The 18,720-nt window shown below is 49.9% G+C and overlaps 1 protein-coding gene across 3 annotated transcripts in view; it reads left to right on the forward strand.

Annotated features, from left to right (window-relative positions):
* DSCAML1 (DS cell adhesion molecule like 1) overlaps positions 1-18,720 on the forward strand; it is a 169,037-nt gene that overhangs the window by 98,230 nt on the left and 52,087 nt on the right. For all 3 annotated transcript variants that reach the window (XM_083588260.1, XM_083588261.1, XM_083588259.1), the window contains exons 4-6: positions 14,268-14,414; positions 16,031-16,309; positions 17,813-18,088. In XM_083588260.1, coding sequence (XP_083444386.1) covers positions 14,268-14,414; positions 16,031-16,309; positions 17,813-18,088 — 702 coding nt within the window. The remainder of the gene's footprint in view (positions 1-14,267; positions 14,415-16,030; positions 16,310-17,812; positions 18,089-18,720) is intronic.

Consider the following 18,720-nt stretch of genomic DNA (forward strand, 5'->3'; position numbering starts at 1 on the left):
TTGCTGTTTACGTCCCCACGCCTCTGGGCAGGTGTAACAGAGCAGGAGAGAGAGAGAGAAAGTTGTTGTGGGTGGGTGTTTTTGTAAAAACCTGCGTGAATACATTTTTGCAGCAAAATTCTTCAGATACTGCCTCATGCAGCTTTCTTGCTTAGGTGGAGTGTAGCTGAATAAATTCTTTTGTGTTCTGGGGCAACTGCCCTGGGAGCTGGGAGCCCATAGGGACATCCTCCACTCTGCTGCTCCACTTTGCCAGCCAGCCGGCCAACCAACTTGCCTTGTCATCACCACCCAACTCCCGCCCCCAACCTCTGTCCCCTCTACTCTACACTCCTGCCCCCACTTCCCTGCAAGCTTATAGTGGTGTCACGAAGGGGTTCCCCTTTCCTTTTCTGGTCGTTTTGAAAAACAGCTGCATGACAGCAGGCATGCTGCTGAGCCAAGCAATAGGTGCGCATGGCTGGTGGAGCTGGCTTGACAGGTGCTTTGCTGAGCAGGATGCCTGCTGCTGCTGCTGCGGCACTCTTCTTAAAAAAGGAAAAAAGAACAAGGAACCCTTTCCTGGTGTGGTGGGGATAGATGCTGGGGTTGCTCTTCTCTCTCACCCCGTTGAAAAGGGCTTCCTTTTTCTTCTAAGTTCTTCAGCAGCAGGCACGCTGCTCAGTGAAGCACCCGTGAGCCAGTCCCAGCCACGTGTGGCCACCTTCGGCTTCATTTCTGTAGAGAGCCTCTGGGCTCCAGATAGAGCTCCCAAGGTCTGCTTGGAAACAAAGCCAGAGATCAGGTGTGGTGGTGGCAGCTGGTTCTGCAGGAACTTTGCTGAGCAGCTCACCTGTTGCACATGGGTCACAGTGTGAGCACCAATAACAGCTGATGGCATTTGTTTAATAATAATAATAATAATAATAATAATAATAATAATAATAATAATGATAATGATAATGATGATGCTTTGGTCATGAAAATGTCTCACAGTAACTTACAAACACAATAGAAATACTAAAGCCAGCTACAATAAGCACAATAAAAACAAAAAAACCCCCACAAATAAAGCACAGGTATAGCAGCTTCTGCCCCACCAAAAGAAGCCACAAAAACTAATCCCCCCCCCAAAAAAACCCCACCAGCCCATAAAATTAAGGGCCAAAAGCCCAGGTAAAAAGAAAAGTCTTTGTCTGGTGCCTAAAACTAGACAAAGATGGCACCAGGTGAGCCTCCCTGGAGAGAGCATTCCACATGCTGGGAGCTACCACTGAAAAGGCCTATTTTTGTGTTGCCACCTTTTGGACCTCCCATGGAGGGAGCACATGGAGAAGAGCCTGTGATTATGATTGCGGGGTCTGGGTCAGTTCATGGGGCACCTTCAGATATTGGGGTGCTGATCTGTATAGCACTTTATATGTCAAAACCAGAACTTTGAATTGAGCCTGGACACTAATTGCCAGCCATTGCAATTGGGCCAGGATTGGTGTTTTGTGTTCAGTCTTGCCCCAGTGAGCAACCTGGCTGCAGAAACCTGAACTTCCTTCATTTTCTGGACCATCTTCAAAGGCAGACCTACATATAGTTCATTGCAGTAATCTAACCCAGAGGTTACCAGAGCATAGGCAACAGAAGTTAAGACATTGAGCTTCTTCAGATCCTGGAGCAAAATGCCAGGAACAATGTTTGTCAGACATCTCTTACCTCTAAAGAGAATTTGTGTTCCATGAAAGGAAGGAAGCATTTGATTTGCACAGAACTCTTGATCATAATGAGAAGGTATATTTTGTTCAGTTGGCTCCCAAGAAGGTGCATCATGCAGACCCATCAAGCACTACATGAAGACTTCTTGGCATGGATGATAGCTGGATCTGTCCAAAGATCTGTTGCAAAGGAAGTGTTTGCTGGTGTGCGTGTGTGTTATTTCTATCAATTAAAGCATTATTGGTGTCTCTGCAAAAATGGATAAGTATATCCAACTAGTCCTTTCTTCTTGGGGGGGGGGAGGGTCATTCCCCCCACATTTGAGAGCCTGGCCAGGGAGATGAACTGCTTCAGTGCTTGGAAGCATGTGTTGGTCTCTACACAATGATCCAGAGTTTACTGCTGTAGCAGCAGCAGCAGAGAAATGACACTTCTCCTGCAGACAAGGTTGGACCAGCAAATTTTGGCATGGTCTCAGGGGCTGTTGCTTTGGGGAGCTGACTAACCTGGAAGGATAGTTGATTGCTGAATGGAGCCACCCCAGCTATGTAGCAGGGTGAAACTGACCTGCTTTGGGCAGCAACAATAAATTGGGGTGAGGGAGATTGGAGGAAAGAATGTATGGTGGAATTGGTGTCTGAATACTGTAGCGAGACTGGGGTAGAGCAAGACTACTATCTGGGTTCCACTTCAGGCAGCAAAATGTCTTGTGGGCCTACAAGGTAGCAAGGTTGAAGTAGAAAAAACGCCCCGGGGAGGGGCAAGGAAAAAATTGTGCTTTCTTAATCTTCACCTATGGCCTATTTAATACTGTGGGTGCCCTCCATCAGCCAAGTACCTGCAAGCCTTTGAGAACCCTCCTGAGAGAGGGAAGTTAGGCACCTGCCCATCTATTTAGTTTCTCTGTAGGACCTCCCATTCTTTGGTCAGACTTCTTCTGGGCTTTGGATGGCGACCCGACTGCTCCAGAATTTTCATTTCCCTGTGATGTCCTGACCATAAAGGCATAATTTAATGAGTATCTGGCTTTCCAGCTAGCTAATTCAAAAGAACTCCCCCCCCCCAATATCCCAGTTAAGCCATGGCTTCTGATGCCAGGGTCTAGGGGAGGTAGGGGTCTTGCTACTGTTGGCAAAGCTCTTGGCTAAATTTAGAACTAAGCGAGAAGGCGCGTTTGTGACTGGGCACCCTTTCTGCCTTGTTAGATGGATTTCCTGGCGTGAAATAATGAGCAGACGTGCACCCCAGTGCTTGCACAAAACCCCCGGGTAGGAAGTTAACCCTGGCATGGAGTGGAGATTTACATAGCAAGCAGCAAAAATCATTAGCCATGCTGCTAGTGTCCTGCTTAATTAAGACATACATCCCTTCATGTGCAAGGGGGGTGGGAGGGAGGGTGGGGAACACAACCTATATTTATTGTAGGTAGGGAGGCATCTGTCACTGAGAGGGAGGAGGAGAGGGGCTTGTTAGCGCCAGAGCAGCTTTGTCCTGGATTTCAGCAAGCTCATATTGCAGTCCATTTCCCCCAAGCATGCAGAGTGGATTTAAAGAAGACAATTTTTTATTTTAAAGCTATTTTAGACTCTTGATATCTTCATTCTTGAGGACGGAACAATCCTGGAATGCTTCTAATAATTCCCTTTCCTGTGCCCCAACATTTCACAGCAACAAGGAATCCTGCTTATTTTCTGTAGGAGAATATGTTCCAGGGCTGTTGTGAAGTAGATTATTTTTAAATCTGCAGATGGTTTTCACATATTCTGTCCTCAGCTCTTGCTGCAGCTTTCCACCTCAGTAAACTGCTTTATAATTTAGCCAGGGGCTCTGGAGCAACTGTGCTGTCATATTGGGTTGTTCTTTCTAATTTCCTTTGCGTGTTCTTCCTTTCCTTTCCTTTCCTTTCCTTTCCTTTCCTTTCCTTTCTTTCACTCTTTCTCTCTCTCTAATAATGAGCTGCCATAGTTAAAATCTGTGCCAAGCTGCCACTTAGGTTGCTCACTTTGTAATTCTCCTGCTTGCTGGACTTAAGAGCCGAAAATCAGCCTCGCACGACACACGTTGACAATCTCTGATGGAGCTGCAGCTTTTGGCTCCTCCCAGGCTTCCTGAAAATATTATGATGAGGACAATGGCAACACTACAGACTGTTGGGGACATTAACTGTCAGTTCTGGGGTGCTCTCTCTCTCTCTCTCTCTCTCTGTGTGTGTGTGTGTGTGTGTAGAGAACTCATCATATGTCCTTTGTCTTTTCTCAAACTTGGCCAGTCTAAGTTGAGTTTATTGATTTGTTTTACTAACAATACTTAAATGCCACCGAATAACAAAATCTCTAGGTGGCTCACAATAGCAATAAAAAACAGTTTTGCAACAGTAGGAACAGCAGTTGTTCCTGGGTTTCTTGTCTGAACCCCACAACACCAAAGGCTGCATTCCAATGCCCTGCCCGAACATACACCCCCCTTCAAATCCTGCATGCTCCCTCCCTTGGGCGCTGCTTGTGCCCTCATTACCTGGCTGTGAAGGGGTGTGTGTCTCCTGCCAGCCACACCTTACCTCAGTGGTAGGGACTGGAGCTGCCAACTTTTTGGCAGGCAACAGCACCGTGTGTTTCTGCGCGCACTTGGCTTTTCTAGAAAGGAGTTCCTTAACCGTTTTTCATTCATTTTTAATTCTCTTCCTTTCCAGTGACTGACTTTCACTTTTTTGACGGGGAGAGAGGGGGAAGATTTGCTTTTGGTGGTGCGTTTGCAAGAAGGGCTGCTGCCTAAGCAGGAAGTCAGGCAGGGCTAGTTTGAAAATTTTTCCGGCCTTGCTTAAGTGAGCGATCGAAGAGCCGGAAGCGACCGCCGAGGGAGATCCCCGGCCCAGCAACTCCTCGAGCAGAGACCGCTTCGGGGAGGGAATAGCCTGGAGGTTCGGCCTGTGGCTTGACTGCCTCTTGGTGGAGGTCCCGGGGACCCTCCTTGGAGCAGATTCCGCTGCAAATCTGCCTTCTTAATGGCCGAAGGGGATGGGTCGCCCAGTGCAACTGGGTCTTCGAAACGGGGCGGCCTGCTGTCTCTAGGATCAGCCTGCGCCCAGTGTGAACAGAGTAGGGCCTTCAGCCTGACGCCCTGACCCGTAGCGCGAAGGGTGGGCAGGCCGCCGCGTCTTGCTGCGTTCCTCTGCCCCCTTTCTGTCCCAGCGAGTGCCGGAGAGGCCAGCCGTGCATCGCGGCAGCCCCTGGCTGGACTGGGATCGCCATGCTCCCTGCTGCCCCCGGCGTCCGTGGCGCATCGAGGAGCCCGAAGCTCAGGCGCGCCGGAGTAGGAGAAGGAGCGCGGTCGGGGGAGCGCTGGCCCGTTCTCCTCCCCCGTCGCGGCCGCAGCTGACCGAGCTGACCGGCGTCCCGGAGACCCCGAGAGCTGCTCGCCGGCTCAGCAGCAGCAGCAGCAGCAGCCGCCGGCGCGGGAGGTGCCTTCTTCCTTCGGTAGCTGGCGCCCTGTTTTCTGCTTTGAGATGCAAATTTCTGCACAAGCCCGATCAGATTTTCGCTTCATTAGCATGAAATCTGACTCGTTCCACATTTCAGCTTAAAAAGGGGTGGGTGGGGAGGAGCGCCGCGAGGGGAGCGTTTGCTGAAAACAGCAGGCTCAGCCGTGGTGAGGGGAGAAGGGGGGTTACCCAGTGCCTCCGTGTACTGCACCCCCCTATGCATAGCTGAACAACGAGCTGAGGGGTGGGGGCGGTCTCTTAACCAAGGACTTTTGAGGATGGGAGGCACACAGGCATTTAGCTGCGCTCTGCTATCCTGGTGGACGGACGGTTCACCCCCTTTCCTCTTTAGTGAAAACCACACCCCATAGATAAAGTGGGCAAGCTTTCCCCCGCGCCCGCCGGCTTCGTTTAGGGCTTTCCTCTGTGTTTCTGCGTGGACTTTTGGCAGCGGCCAGCCGCGGAGGGGCAGCTCCAGTGAGGAAAACCCCAGCCTGCAATTTGTATCCTCCCAGGCAATTGAAATAGGTGGCTTTAGGAAAGAAAGAAAGAAAGAAAGAAAGAAAGAAAGAAAGAAAGAAAGAAAGAAAGAAAGAAAGACAAATTTGCAGGTGACTTGAGGTATTTTGACTTGTGCAAGAATAGTGGAGGACAATGGATTCAGATTTTGAGCCACCTCTCTGATCTTTGCACTAAGACTTATCCCTCTCACATAGTAGTGAGGCATCTCAACACCCAACACCCCCTTCCACAACAAGGCAGTGCCCCCCCTTGTAAAACACAGACTGTCCTTTTCTTCTGCATGGCTCCTTTGGCTTCTCTTGGAAACGTAAGAAGACCCTTGAAGCTGCTTCTGATCCTGAAGGTCAGACATGGCTATCAGGATCAATAGACATTTGTGCAAAGATGAAAACCATTAGAATTTTGGACTTCCATTGAAAATAATCTGTTGGGTTTTGTAGGAGAAATGCTTAAGTCTCTCCCCCAAACCCCAGCATCTCCTCTGTTCCCAAGGTGCAGGCCTGAGGCTCAGGACCTGGGCTCCATAAGCAGAATGCATATTTATGCACCCATAAGTAGGTGCATAATTATGGCAAGCAGCTGACAGGAAACTCTTGTCACCATTGGCCTAAGCTGCTTAGCAGTGCAGGAGGGCAAAGGGCATCTCCTTTCATAAGGGGATCCGGTTGAAGCTGTGATACAACAGTGTCAACGTGGAGGATGTGCATGACCAAGAGCAGCTCAAATTTGTGGAACCCGCCCTTGAAGTTGACTCCCCATTGGTTTTCCCCTAGCTACCCTTAGCAAACAGGCATTCCAGAGTCTTTTCACATCCATCAATTGTATTTAGGATTTGGGGGCTCCATAGGGCTTTAGTTAGTTCATCTCAGTTCAGACCTGACCATGGTCATCCATTCCTTAGCTACAGCCACACTTGATTATCATAGTACACCCCAGGTGGGACTGAAAACTTCAGCTGGGATATTAACTGGAGCGCTCTCCATTTGGAGCATAGCACTCCAGTTTCTATTGTTGTCTGTCTGTTTCTGGACCCAATATCTGAGGCCCTACTCTGTCCGCTACCCTCCAACAGCACAAAGGGCGCACTATGCCTTACTGGCTCCCTCACGTCTTAAAATTTGGTGAGTAGCGCAGTCTTTCTTGCTCCAGTAGGTGTTTGGCTCTGCATAAGCTGGAATTGTGTGCTTCTTGTTGTGCATTTTAATTGTTATTTTAAACTCTCATTTTATTGGGTCTGTTTTAGTTTTGTTGTAAGCCACCTTGAATGATGCTTCACCAAAAAGCAATGGGGTTCAAAGAGCTTATAAAAGAGAAATAATACTTGAATGCATAAATAACTCACCATCAGTGTATACTTTCCAGACAGGTCTCTGTCCCCAAGGGTCTTACAATCTGGATGTTGCAGCTGAAAACAAACGAGAAGACAGAAAAAGAGTAGAAAGCTTCTGGGGCTCTTTGACACAGCCTCATTCAACGCATGGCCACACTATGGATGGCCACACTATGGATTTCCCCCCTGTAGCAGGGAACCTCCATCCATGCTCAAGGCACAATTACCCCACTTTACAAAGACATTGGCAATCCCCCCCCCATCCGCCTGCCTCACCCCCTCTCACTCTCTGACACATAATGAGTTTGATAAGAAATTGTCTCACTAACAAGATTAGCCATGGGAATCTTGAGTCCCCTCCTCTTCATTTTGTAACATTCCTCATCCTGTTCTGTAATTCTCTGCTGGTATTTGGCGCCTCTGGACCACCTCTGGGAGCTTAAGTTCTCCTTGTGTTTTGACAGTGTGCAGGCTAGGACTTGGCTGCAGGTGCTGGATGAGAGCAGGGAGCCAGTGTGCATCGCTATTCTGCATGCCCACCTGGGTCCTTGCTGCTGTGAGCCTCAGCCCCTCTGAGGAGCTGGACTACCTGCGTATCTGCCTGCTTCCCTGGAGTTCCTGAGAGTTGGCACCCATCAGCTGCTCCCTCTCTCCCTCCCTCTCTCTGGCTTTTCAAAGCAAGAGGCAGCCTTTATTTTGACACAGGTGTCACCTCAGGCAGGCAAAGCAACAGAAACATTCAACAATCTGCTTGCTAAATAACATTAACTCAAAGAGGGAGGGAGGGTCTGGTGGAAACCTGCAGAATTTCCTTTGTTTCTCATCTCCCTTGCCAGGGAACTCTGTCTGCTGTGGAATCCTGCCTGTATTTGGGGGTTCTTCCTGTATAAGGTAAAGGGACCCCTGATCATTAGGTCCAGTCGTGGCCGACTCTGGGGTTATGGCGCTCATCTCGCTTTATTGGCCGAGGGAGCTGGCGTACAGCTTCCGGGTCATGTGGCCAGCATGACTAAGCCGCTTCTGGCGAACCAGAGCAGCGCACGGAAACGCCGTTTACCTTCCTGCTGGAATGGTACCTATTTATCTACTTGCACTTTGATGTGCTTTCGAACTGCTAGGTTGGCAGGAGCAGGGACCGAGCAATGGGAGCTCACCCTGTTGCGGGAATTCGAACCGTGACCACCTTATCGGCAAGTCCTAGGCTCTGTGGTTTAACCCACAGCGCCACCCGCGTCCCTTCTTCCTGTATAGGGCCTACATTCTTGGTTTCCACAGCCAGTTCTGCGGCATTTTGGAAGATCTCTAGGCTCAGCTTGGCCTGGATGGTGGACTTCGGACACTCACATGCCTCTTCCTCTTGGCGAGATTTTGTTTTATTTGTTCTTGTTATTTCCTTGGTTGAATTAAAAGTCCTAGGTGTTTTGAGACGCCAGATGTGTTGGAGTTGTCCACTCTTGCATCCTGTTGGCTTCTCAGTCGTTTTTTGGGTGAGCTCAGTGGCAGGGATGGCACTGAGGGCTCCTGGAGGCCTGTCAGGATTGCGAAGGGGCAAGGTGCAGGAGAGGAGCTGGGAGCAGCAGCAAAGCACTTCAGAGCCCCAGAATGTGCGCTTGAGGACCCTGTAGCACCCTTGAGACTAACCCGTGTCATTCTATTGGAAGATTTTTGTGGGCAAGAGTCCACTTCATCATCAAATGCATGGCGTGTCATCCTAAGTTGGCAGGAGGTGTCTGTATATACACACATATGATTGCAGAGGAAAACAGGAAGTAAACAATGCAGTTGGGTGCCGTGGATGCAGAAAGCGCAGCCTGTGACGATTCAGTCTAAATTTAAATGCATGCAAAATAAACAGTGACCATTTGCAACAGCAGTATTTGGAAATAATACAGCCATCTTCATGTTCTAGGGAACATCAGCCCCCCCCCCTTCCCTTCACCATTAGGGGCTGACTACCAGTTTTGTCTGCGGAGCGCCTCCCCCTCTCCCCTCCCCCCTCCTCCCCAGGGATCCCAAGCAGCACCCAAGAGGCAGCAGCGCCTTCATGGTTTGCTGTCCCTGCACATGCTTGGTTGTGGGGTGGGGGTGGGAGGGACCAGGCTTTATTTCAATTCCCTCTGATTATTACATCCTGTGTTCAGCCCTTTCCTCCTCCTCCTTTCCCCTTTTTTCTTCATGCCCGTTTTCATCTCCCTCTCTCAGAAAATCCATTTAAATGCAATTCCATTCTTCAAACCTCTCCTTCATGCATGTCTAATGAATGTCAGGGAAATGCTATTACAATGCAGCCGAGTAGGATCCAATCTTGCAGAGTGTCTACAAGTCATTTGGAGAAAACCCTGGGAGCGCTCCCAGTTTTATTACGGCGTAATTAGAAATAAAATCTCATTGCAATAGTTGAATGAGAGATGGGTGTTAATCCTTTAACGGGGGAAGATAGAGCTGTACTTAGAGAAGAGATTAAGGGCAGGAGGAAAGAGAGCCGGCCAGGCGAGGAGGCACCACCACGGAGAAGGGAAAGCCCAGGGGTGGGGGTGGCGCTGTGGCGGCAGTGGAGGAGGGGAATACATCTTTTCCTTCTGAATTGTGGCTCCGTGTTTCACCTCACCTCGCTGGGGGTGGGGAGCTGATGCTGCGCTTCGGCTGGATGGAGGAAGCTAAGCTTGCTTTGCCCCTCCACACAGCCATCTTACGGGGCAGACCCTTCCTCCTCAGGTGGATCGCTCCTTCGCGGTTTCATTTTATGTGCATTTTAAAATAATTGCCTCTTAGAGACAAAACTGAGGCTGTGAAGCGCAGAACCAAAATGATGCGTGCTATTTACTTTCATGTATTTATTTATTATTTTTAAAAACGTAATCACGCTTAACTGCTGTTCCTGGGTTTTTTTGGGGGGGTATTGCTTTATTGCTTCACTTGATGGCATTTTTAAAAAAGAAAATGTACGTAAGTGGACGGGAGACATTCTGTTTTATGGAGCAAATAAATCAAATAAATAAATACTAGGTTTTAAAAAGATCCCTGCAGCTGGATCAGACCAAAGGTTCGCCTAATCCCGCATCCTGCTTCCTTGCACTGGGCAACCAGTGAAGGCAATAGGCCTTTCTTGCTTACTTGTGATCTCCAGCAGTGACTTTCGGAGCCTGGAGGCAAAATAGAGCAGAGGTTCTTAACCTTTTTTGGGTCTCAGACCCCTTTGAGAATATGACGAAAGACCCCTTCCCCAACACAAGGCACATAAACACACACCAGGTTTTGCATACAATTTTGCATGGGGGGGGGAGAATTGTGCCTAGATTATGGACCCCGCCCTGAAGCCCATCCATGACCCACAGGTTAAGAACCCTGGTATAGAGCCATCAAGAGCCCTACCACAGATTTGTCGAATCCTCTTCTAAAGCCATCTGAGTTGGGTGGTTAGCGTTTGGGGCCCTTGTAACCTCCTGCTCTCCCTTCGTTCTCTCTTCCTCCCTCCACCCCCCAATCAGTTTATCTCAACAAGACCTGGAGGCTCTATAAACAGCGCCGTGTTTATCCTCGGTGACGGGATATGCAGAAGCTCCTCTGGCAGCTAATTCATAAACGGCGGCGGCTTTGTATCGATCCCCCCCACCCCGCAAGCCATTGAAGCCGTGCTGCGTGTAAGGAAACCTGGCCCTGGAGGATGAGGGGGAACTTACCTCATTAGTCTTACGAACTATAAAACATGCTTCCTCTGGCTGCCACGGAGGCTGCGACTCGGATGCCATTGTTTTTATAAATCTATATCGGAGAGTGCAGTAACTGGCAACCCTCATCGATCCTCGTTTCCCCTCCTCTGTATTAGAAGTGGTTGTTGTATCCAGGAAGGGCTCAGGCCTTTCGGGGTTTGCAAATCCTCCTCTCTTTGAAGGGTGGCTGTGTGCTGCGCCTCTCTGGCTCCAGCACATGTCCGCACTGGATCTGGGGTCACAACCCAGGGTGGTTGCCCAGCATGGGAGACTGAAGGCCAGCCGGTGGTGGAGCACGTTTTATTTTAGTTACTTGTTTGAGAAATCGCGCTCCTGCTCTTCTCCTGTAAGAGCATGCTAGCTGGATTACAGATATAATTAAAAACAAAACCACAGGTCTCCAACCGCAATCAGATTATAGGATGCATAAGGCAAAGATGCTCAGAGTAAAGATGATAAATGCTACTGGTTTTTTTAAAAGCAGCTGCGTTATGCTGAGTCAGACTATTGCCCCATCTAGCTCAGTATTGTCTGCACTGACTGGCAGTGGCTCTCCAGGCAGGGGACATTCCCAGCAGTACCTTGAGATGTCACTGGGGCTTGAACCTGGAACTTACTGCACACCAGACTGATGCTGAGAGAGAGAGAGATCCCCACCATACTACCTGCCTACATGGGTGTAGCCAGGATATTTTTTTGGGGGGGCAGGGGGCTTTATGTTGGGGGAGGCCCAACCGAGTTATCTGCAACCAGTTGGTCAGTTACTTAAGTATTTTTATTTGGGGGGGGGACAGCTGCCCTCCTGCACCCCACCAGCTACATCCATGCCTGCCTAACTTCGGAAAGAAGGCATCCAGAAAACGACAGGCAGGTTTCTATGGGGAAAAGTGGTCCTTTCCATTACCTCTGAGGCCCTGCAGGTCATGAGGCACAAGCACCAGAGGGGCAGGGAGAGCCACACAGCAGGGAAACTGATTCCTACACCCATTTTACAAATGGGGAAACTGAGGCACAGCGTGACATCTGTTGGAAAGGAATAACGGCAGGTGAACTAGCTCCTCGTCAGATTTATTATTTATGATTTTATTCAACAAAATGCATGTATTTCTTACTAGAACAAAATAATATGATTGCATTTTATCTCTTGAGGGTAGCTCACAGTCAGCCAGCCAGCCAGCCAGCCAGCCAGTCTTTAATGCAGTCTTCTAGGGGTGGTAGGCTAAGGTGGGGTTATGAGACAGCCTTGTTTCCACAGATTCAAGGGTGACTGATCAGCAAAAGGTTTTCATTTTTCCTCTCTCCTCCCCCCCATCCCTTTTGGTAGAGGGAGTTTGGGCTGATGTTCCTTTTGTAGCAGTGATACTCGGCTGCCAATCCTTTCAGTTCCTTCTCCCATCACTCTAGAGTAGGTCTCTGCTTGATTCCTGTTGAGCATGGAGCATTGAGCTAGCTGGTGCTGCCAAAGATCTCTCTTGGGTCTTCTCCCTTGAGCTGCTTTTGCTTGCAAAACCCTTCGTGCCTAGAAGAGAGACCTGATGCTGCTGAAAAAGCACCATCAATTAAATGTGCACAAAAAATGGGAAAGGGGGGGGGGAGAGAGAAGCAGCAATTTGCAAAGCAGCAGTTGCTCATTGCCATAGCAACTACATCCCTCACCTCCACCCTTTCCTTAAAATTCCAGGGCAGCCAAGCTCCCATGCCCATTGGTTGATAAGAGGTTCTGGGCCGGCTTGTCTGCTGTGTGTGCTGCTGGGATGTCCCTTCCAACCACAGTATTTGCCTTCCCTTTGCAAGACAGAAGGAGGCATGCAGACCCACTCTGCCCCTCTCCTCTTTTGGTTTCCTACTACTCCCTCCTGGCATGATTTGCTCCTCTGGTTTAAACTCTCGAGGCTGCCTAAGTATTTGGGGACGTCCAAATGTGTTGCTTGCAGGCTAGACCAAGATGCAGCAGGGCATGTGTGAGTGAGAGGAGATCTCCCTTATTGGTCTCATTTCTCTCCACACTCTTCTTCTCTACAGGCTGTTTCCAGCACTTCCTTTCCTCCTTGTATGCCAGAGCTGGGTCCTGTACCAGTTTTGTGCTTGGGACCAGTCTCAATCTCTGAGTGACAGATGGGCTCAAAGCAGACGAGGACCACTGGGGTGGCTGCTTCTCTTGCCTGCACATGATTACGCGAGAGCCCTGCCTTCTGGCAGTGCTGGGGACTAGATAGTATCTGGCCGGGTCAGCCATGGAGCTGCTGCCGCCGCCTGCAAGCCACAGATGAGCCTGCCTTTGTTTGCCTCCTTTAGGCTCCCTCAGGGTCTATTTGTTTTCACAGGCTCCTCAGTAATTTCAGCAAATTATTAACGCAGCAGGATGGATTTCCTTTTAATTGTAATGTGGTTGTTTCAGCGGAGGGCTGGGGTAGTGTGCAGGAGATGTCAGCAAACTTTAGGTTGCTGCTTCCTCTGTTCAGGCTCGTTCTTTGTGCATGATCTGGGGCTCCAAGACCAGAAGTGGCTCTCCTGAATGGTCTCCGGTTGCCATTCATAGAAGGAGGGTGGAAACCAAAATGACTCTGAGGCTGCTGTCATAAGAGGAGAGGGTGGGTGGATGGATGGTGAAGCAAGCCCTACAGCTGGTATCTCACCAATGGCAAAACAGTCCATTGGATGGGAGAGAAGGAGCGAGGGGTGTATATGTGAATTTGTGTGTGCGCGCACACACAGTAGTTCTTGCTGTCCTCTTTGTGTATTGTAATGGTTCTAGGGGTTGCTCGTGCGTAAGCTGGTGCAAACACCTGGCTGGGTTGCCTGAGTGAACCTTTTCTGTCCAGACAGCCACTCACCCGTGGCTGTCTCAATCGCTGGCAGAATCCGTCAGTGGGCGTTTCTTAAACTTCTTCCAGCAAAGAAGCTCTTTGACGCCTAGTCTCCTCCTACTTTCTCTGCGTGAAAGCCTTCTGCGCAAGGAGGGCATAGGCAGCGGAGGACCCCTACTCTCCCCACTGGTCCCCGGCAAGGAGTCATGGGACCGCCTCGCCGCTTCCCCCATCTGCCCCCCTTCTCCACTGGTGCTACGCTGATTCTCTTCCCCAGAAGATGGGCTGCCTCTCCCAATCCCGGGACGCTCTCTGGAATCCCTCTGGATTTTGCTCTCTCCCTCCGGCACTGATGGCAGTTCCCTGACATGTATATATCAAGGGAGGATCCTGCCACCATAAATTTGTTAATTATTTATTAGTATAGAAGTGGTTGGTAAAAAATTCCAGCCTGGCAAGGATGTGCTGTTGCAATATAAGCAGACATCCAGCCAGCAAGAAAGGCAAATGTGGGTGCCTCCTCCTGGCAGCTGCCTGGCCTCCAGGCAAGAGCTCTGCTTTCTTGCCTTCAGACCACTCTGTGGAAGTTCCAGACCTGCCTAGCTTAGCAGTACTGTGCTGTCTCCCTGTTTTTCTTCCCTACCCGTAGCCAGGCAGAGGGGGGTTTGGTTTCTCAGCACATGAGCAAGAACACTAATGTGTTTTCATTCATTTTCTCTATTTATCTCTTTCAGAAAATAGGTTTTTCATTACTTTCTATGGTGGGTTGTACATATCAGACGTCCAGAAGGAAGATGCCTTGTCCACCTATAGGTGTATCACCAAGCACAAGTACAGTGGCGAGACGCGGCAGAGCAATGGAGCCCGACTGTCCGTCTCAGGTATGTCTTGCTGGGCTGTTTCCCAGGTCACTTAAGCTGGATCTGAACCTTTGTGTCCCTCCCAAGAGAAGAGGGGCATGTGAGATTGGGGCATGTTGGATGGCTTAGAATTGCTCTTGGGATTTGATGGGCCTTATCTTGTCTGTTGAAACAGCTGGTTGTCTGTGGTTGGGCTTTCCACAAGGCTGCACTGTAAGGCTCACAGCTTCTCCTGTCAAGGCTGCTCTGCTTCTTAATTCCCTCACTCAGGTAAAGATGAGAGCCCATGATATAATAAAGAGGAGGCATTGGATTTGTGGAATGTGTACCATAGCACTGGCTTCCCCAGTGTCTCCTCTGGACTACCAATGCCCTCATGGCTCTCAGAACCACTCTGGGGTGAACATGAGCAGCAATAAGCAAGTCTGATTGTAGGACAGCCCCAGACCAAACTCTGGTGCTTCCTGACCATTCCACTGTGTTTGGCATAATACTCCTTCCCCCTGCCCAACTAGGCAATAATTGCTTCTGGAAGCCTTAATCTAACCTTGAGTTTCCTTAGTCTAACATAAAATTCAGGGATATAAATTCAGGCACCTAAAAGAAAATGCCACAACCATGGGCATAGCCAGGTTTTTGGGGGGGGGCAGGTTTGTGTTAGTGGGGGGCAGAACCTCATATTTGTTTTTATTTAGGGGGAGCAGCTGCCCCCCCCACTACACCCATGACCATAACAACATGCCTGGGTAAAATTCCCTTAGTGTTCCTTAGATTCTGAAAAACCCCCTAAAGGGCTCTCCTCCAGCTGAGCAGACAGGCAGGCCTTTGCCCAAATGAAGGCTAGAGGAAGCCTGGGAGAAAAGAAGGCTTGAGTGTTTTTTGTGTATATGTGGTTGCATTTTCCTAGGGTTGTGGAAGAGCTAGGCATTTGGCAGTGGGCATCCAGGCCCTTGGATGGGTCTCCTACTTGCCCCAGGCAAGGAGCAGTGCCCTCCCCAGAGCTTGAAATCTTCCTAAGCAGCTCCTCCCCTGTGTGTGGCCCTTAGTTGCCTTCTCCTCCCTTCTCCATACCTGGAGCAACTTGAGAGGTTTCTTACTGCCCACCCCAAACCCCGCCAAGCTGTATTTCATGTGTGAGTTTTGGTCATTGATCTTCCGCTCTCGATGGTAGCCTGATTAGTAGCTTGTGGATTTCAGAATGTATTGAGAAAGTTGTGAATGTCACACCAGTTGGGTATGCTCTTGAGGGACTCTTAATAAGTTGTGTGTCCATTTGTCACCAGCTCCAACAGAAGGTGGCTTTTTAGGTAAGAGAGGGTGCAGACATCCTGTCCCTCTTAATTCCCAGTATTGGGCTTCCTTCCCCTTTGTTCTCCCAGTGAGAAAACTCAAAAGATCATGTTTGGAGTTCTGTCTGGAGCTCCACAGTTCAGAAAGGATACGAACTTGCAAATGGATGCAAATCCATTGAGGAGAGAGGAAAAGACGATTAAGGGGAGGGGAGACTAAGTACTTAAAAGGATTTGAGATTTCCAAGCTTGTATAATGTGCTCCATTCACAGAATTTCAGGGCTTGAGTGCTTGATGGTGAAAGTTCTCCCCCCACCTTTCCCCTTTTTCCCCTTTTTTGCTCTCAGACCCTGCAGAATCCATCCCAACCATCCTAGATGGCTTCCAGTCCCGGGAAGCAAAGGCAGGTCAGCTGGTGGAACTTCCATGCATAGCCTCTGGCTACCCTAACCCAGCCATCCGATGGATCAAGGGTGGTCGGCCACTGCCTGCTGACAGCCGATGGACCAAACGTGTCACTGGGCTGACGATCAGTGACCTGCGAGTAGAGGACAGCGGGACGTACATCTGTGAAGTCACAAATACCTTTGGGTCTGCTGAGGTCACCGGGACCCTCACAGTGATAGGTAGGTGGAGGAAGAGCCGGAGGATCTGCAGGCTTCCCATTGAGGCATCAGGTTGTTGGCCCCTGTGAGAACAGAGCGTTGGATGAGATGTGCCCTCCTCTGGTCTGATCTACCTTAAAAGATATTCTGATGTACTCCTGTCTGAACAATGGCACACCTTATATTTCATAAGATGGGAAGCATGTGGGAGCTGCGTTCATGTAGTGCAGTTTCACTCTGCTCCAGGGTACAAGGCCAGTGGTGTGGTGCCTCCTTCTCTTGCAGGCATTGCCAAGCTGGCAAGAGGCAGCCCTGGCCTAGGAAAGAAGGTTGCAGGCATCATCCGTGGGATCTCAGTGCACGGAAGCTCCTTGCATGGATAAGAGTGACGCAGCCCAGCACTGGGAGCCCAGTGCCTCGTTCCTTCCAACTCAAAGCCTGGGTGGTGGGAAGTTGTTCCCAGCAAACATTTGCTGCCACCTCAGATTTCCCACTTTACTTATTTTGGGGGTGAGGGAAGGACTGGTCCTGCTTTGTTCTGGGCTGCTTTTCTTTGTGCTTCCCCTTTCCCCCTCCCGCTGTACGCTTCTCTGGGCTGGGGCAGCCAGCGTTTTGCCCAGAAGAAGGGTTCTTTTCACTCTCTCTCTTTTTGCAAGAGAGGTTGCCATGTTCTTGAGCCCTCAACAGTTGCAAATGGAGTGGAGACAGGCAACCCTCTGAAGACCCACTCCCTCCCCTAGATTGGCTCCATGCCTGAGGAGATGAAGGGTCGGAGTTGAGGTGCAGCATGGTGATGTGCCGTGCAAGGAAGTGGTGTTTGCTCCAAGCAGGTCTGTCACACCTTGTATGTCAGCCCTGGTGTGACAGCTCCTTCGTTCTCTAAGTTGACAACTCCTTCATAGCCCGGGAGGGAAACTGATACACCGAGAAGAAACTGCTGGCAGGAGGCGGGGCAGGGGGAGCACTGTGTGCACCTGCCTTATTACTCAGTGACATTTCTCTGCAGATGGGTGTGTGTGAGAGAGAGGAGCCTCTGTTTCTCAAGGGCACCCTCAACTTGCCATCTCCTTGCCTGCACTCCCCAATGGAAGGCCTTGGTTGCTTGGGGGCGAAAAATGAAGGCCACTCTGCCTTTCCATTGCTCAGGCAAATGGATGACAGGAAGAAGAGACTGTGGCTTGATGTGGGTCAGAGACAGGCATTGGGATTTCAAGGGGGAATTGCAATGAATCTCTCTCTGCCTTATGGGCTCTGAGCAGCATCTGCTCCCCTCCCCCTGGCCCTGCACCAAGGCAGCCCAGCACCTTGCACCGCGCCCAGTGATCCCTAGCACCAAGCAATAAACGGCTGGTACTTGCCTTGAGGACTGCTGTCTTTTCAATCCTACCCTGTGTTGGCGTCTCTGTGAGCCTTGCATTGTGGTAAATGTTGGAGAGGTGGTGCTGTGGGCCATTGGTGGGATGGCTGCTTACTCTGCATGGTGTCGGCTAGCTGCTCTGAGCATGGACCCTGCTTTTCCCGCAGACCCTCTGCACGTCACCCTCACACCAAAGAAGCTGAAGACCGGCATTGGGAGCACCGTCATCCTCTCGTGCACGCTCTTGGGCTCACCAGAATATACTCTCCGCTGGTATCGCAACACAGAGCTGGTGGCACCAGATGACTTCATCTCCATCCGGGGAATCAACAATGAAACACTGCTCATCACAGCTGCCCAGAAGAGCCATTCAGGAGCCTATCAATGCTTTGCCAGCAGGAAGGCTCAAACTGCTCAGGACTTTGCCATCATTGTGCTGGAGGGTGAGTTTGGCCCCTTGGTGGTTTCAGTATCCTTGACATACTGGGGTGTGTGTGTGAGAGAGAGAGAGAATGAGAGCGGGCAAGTGGGCAAGGGGATTCTCTCCTGGCAGGTTGGCTGCCTGATTCCATGTTTTGCTGTGGATGAACATATCAAAGTAGCTCCTAGGTAGGAAGTAGGAAGTGTTCTCGAAGCTACCAGTATGAGTTTGACCAAACTGCGGGAGGCAGTGGAAGACAGGAGTGCCTGGCGTGCTCTGGTCTATGGGGTCACGAAGAGTCAGACACGACTAAATGACTAAACAACAACAAGGAAGTTAAACTCCAACATATTCAAGTTAGCTTTCTTAGAAGTATTTAAGTCTCTTTCCTCCTCAGATTTCTATTTAGATATATTGATTTAACCATGCTAATTTTATGTCCCCCAATCCTACTGAAATTCTCTAAGGGTTTATAAGTATTTGGGGGGCATCATAAGGGTGTGTAACACTACAGAAGGTGTGTAGAGAGTGGGCAGAGAGGAAGTTTTCTGCAGCTGCCACAACTAGGTCCAGCCAGTGAAGTGGAATGTCCAGAGATTATGGGAAGAATCAAAAGGGAGGACTTATTCACACAGCAGGAGCATATAGCTAAAC

Source organism: Podarcis filfolensis (genome assembly GCF_964270895.1).
Source record: "Podarcis filfolensis genome assembly, chromosome: 15".
Classification (NCBI taxonomy): domain Eukaryota; kingdom Metazoa; phylum Chordata; class Lepidosauria; order Squamata; family Lacertidae; genus Podarcis; species Podarcis filfolensis.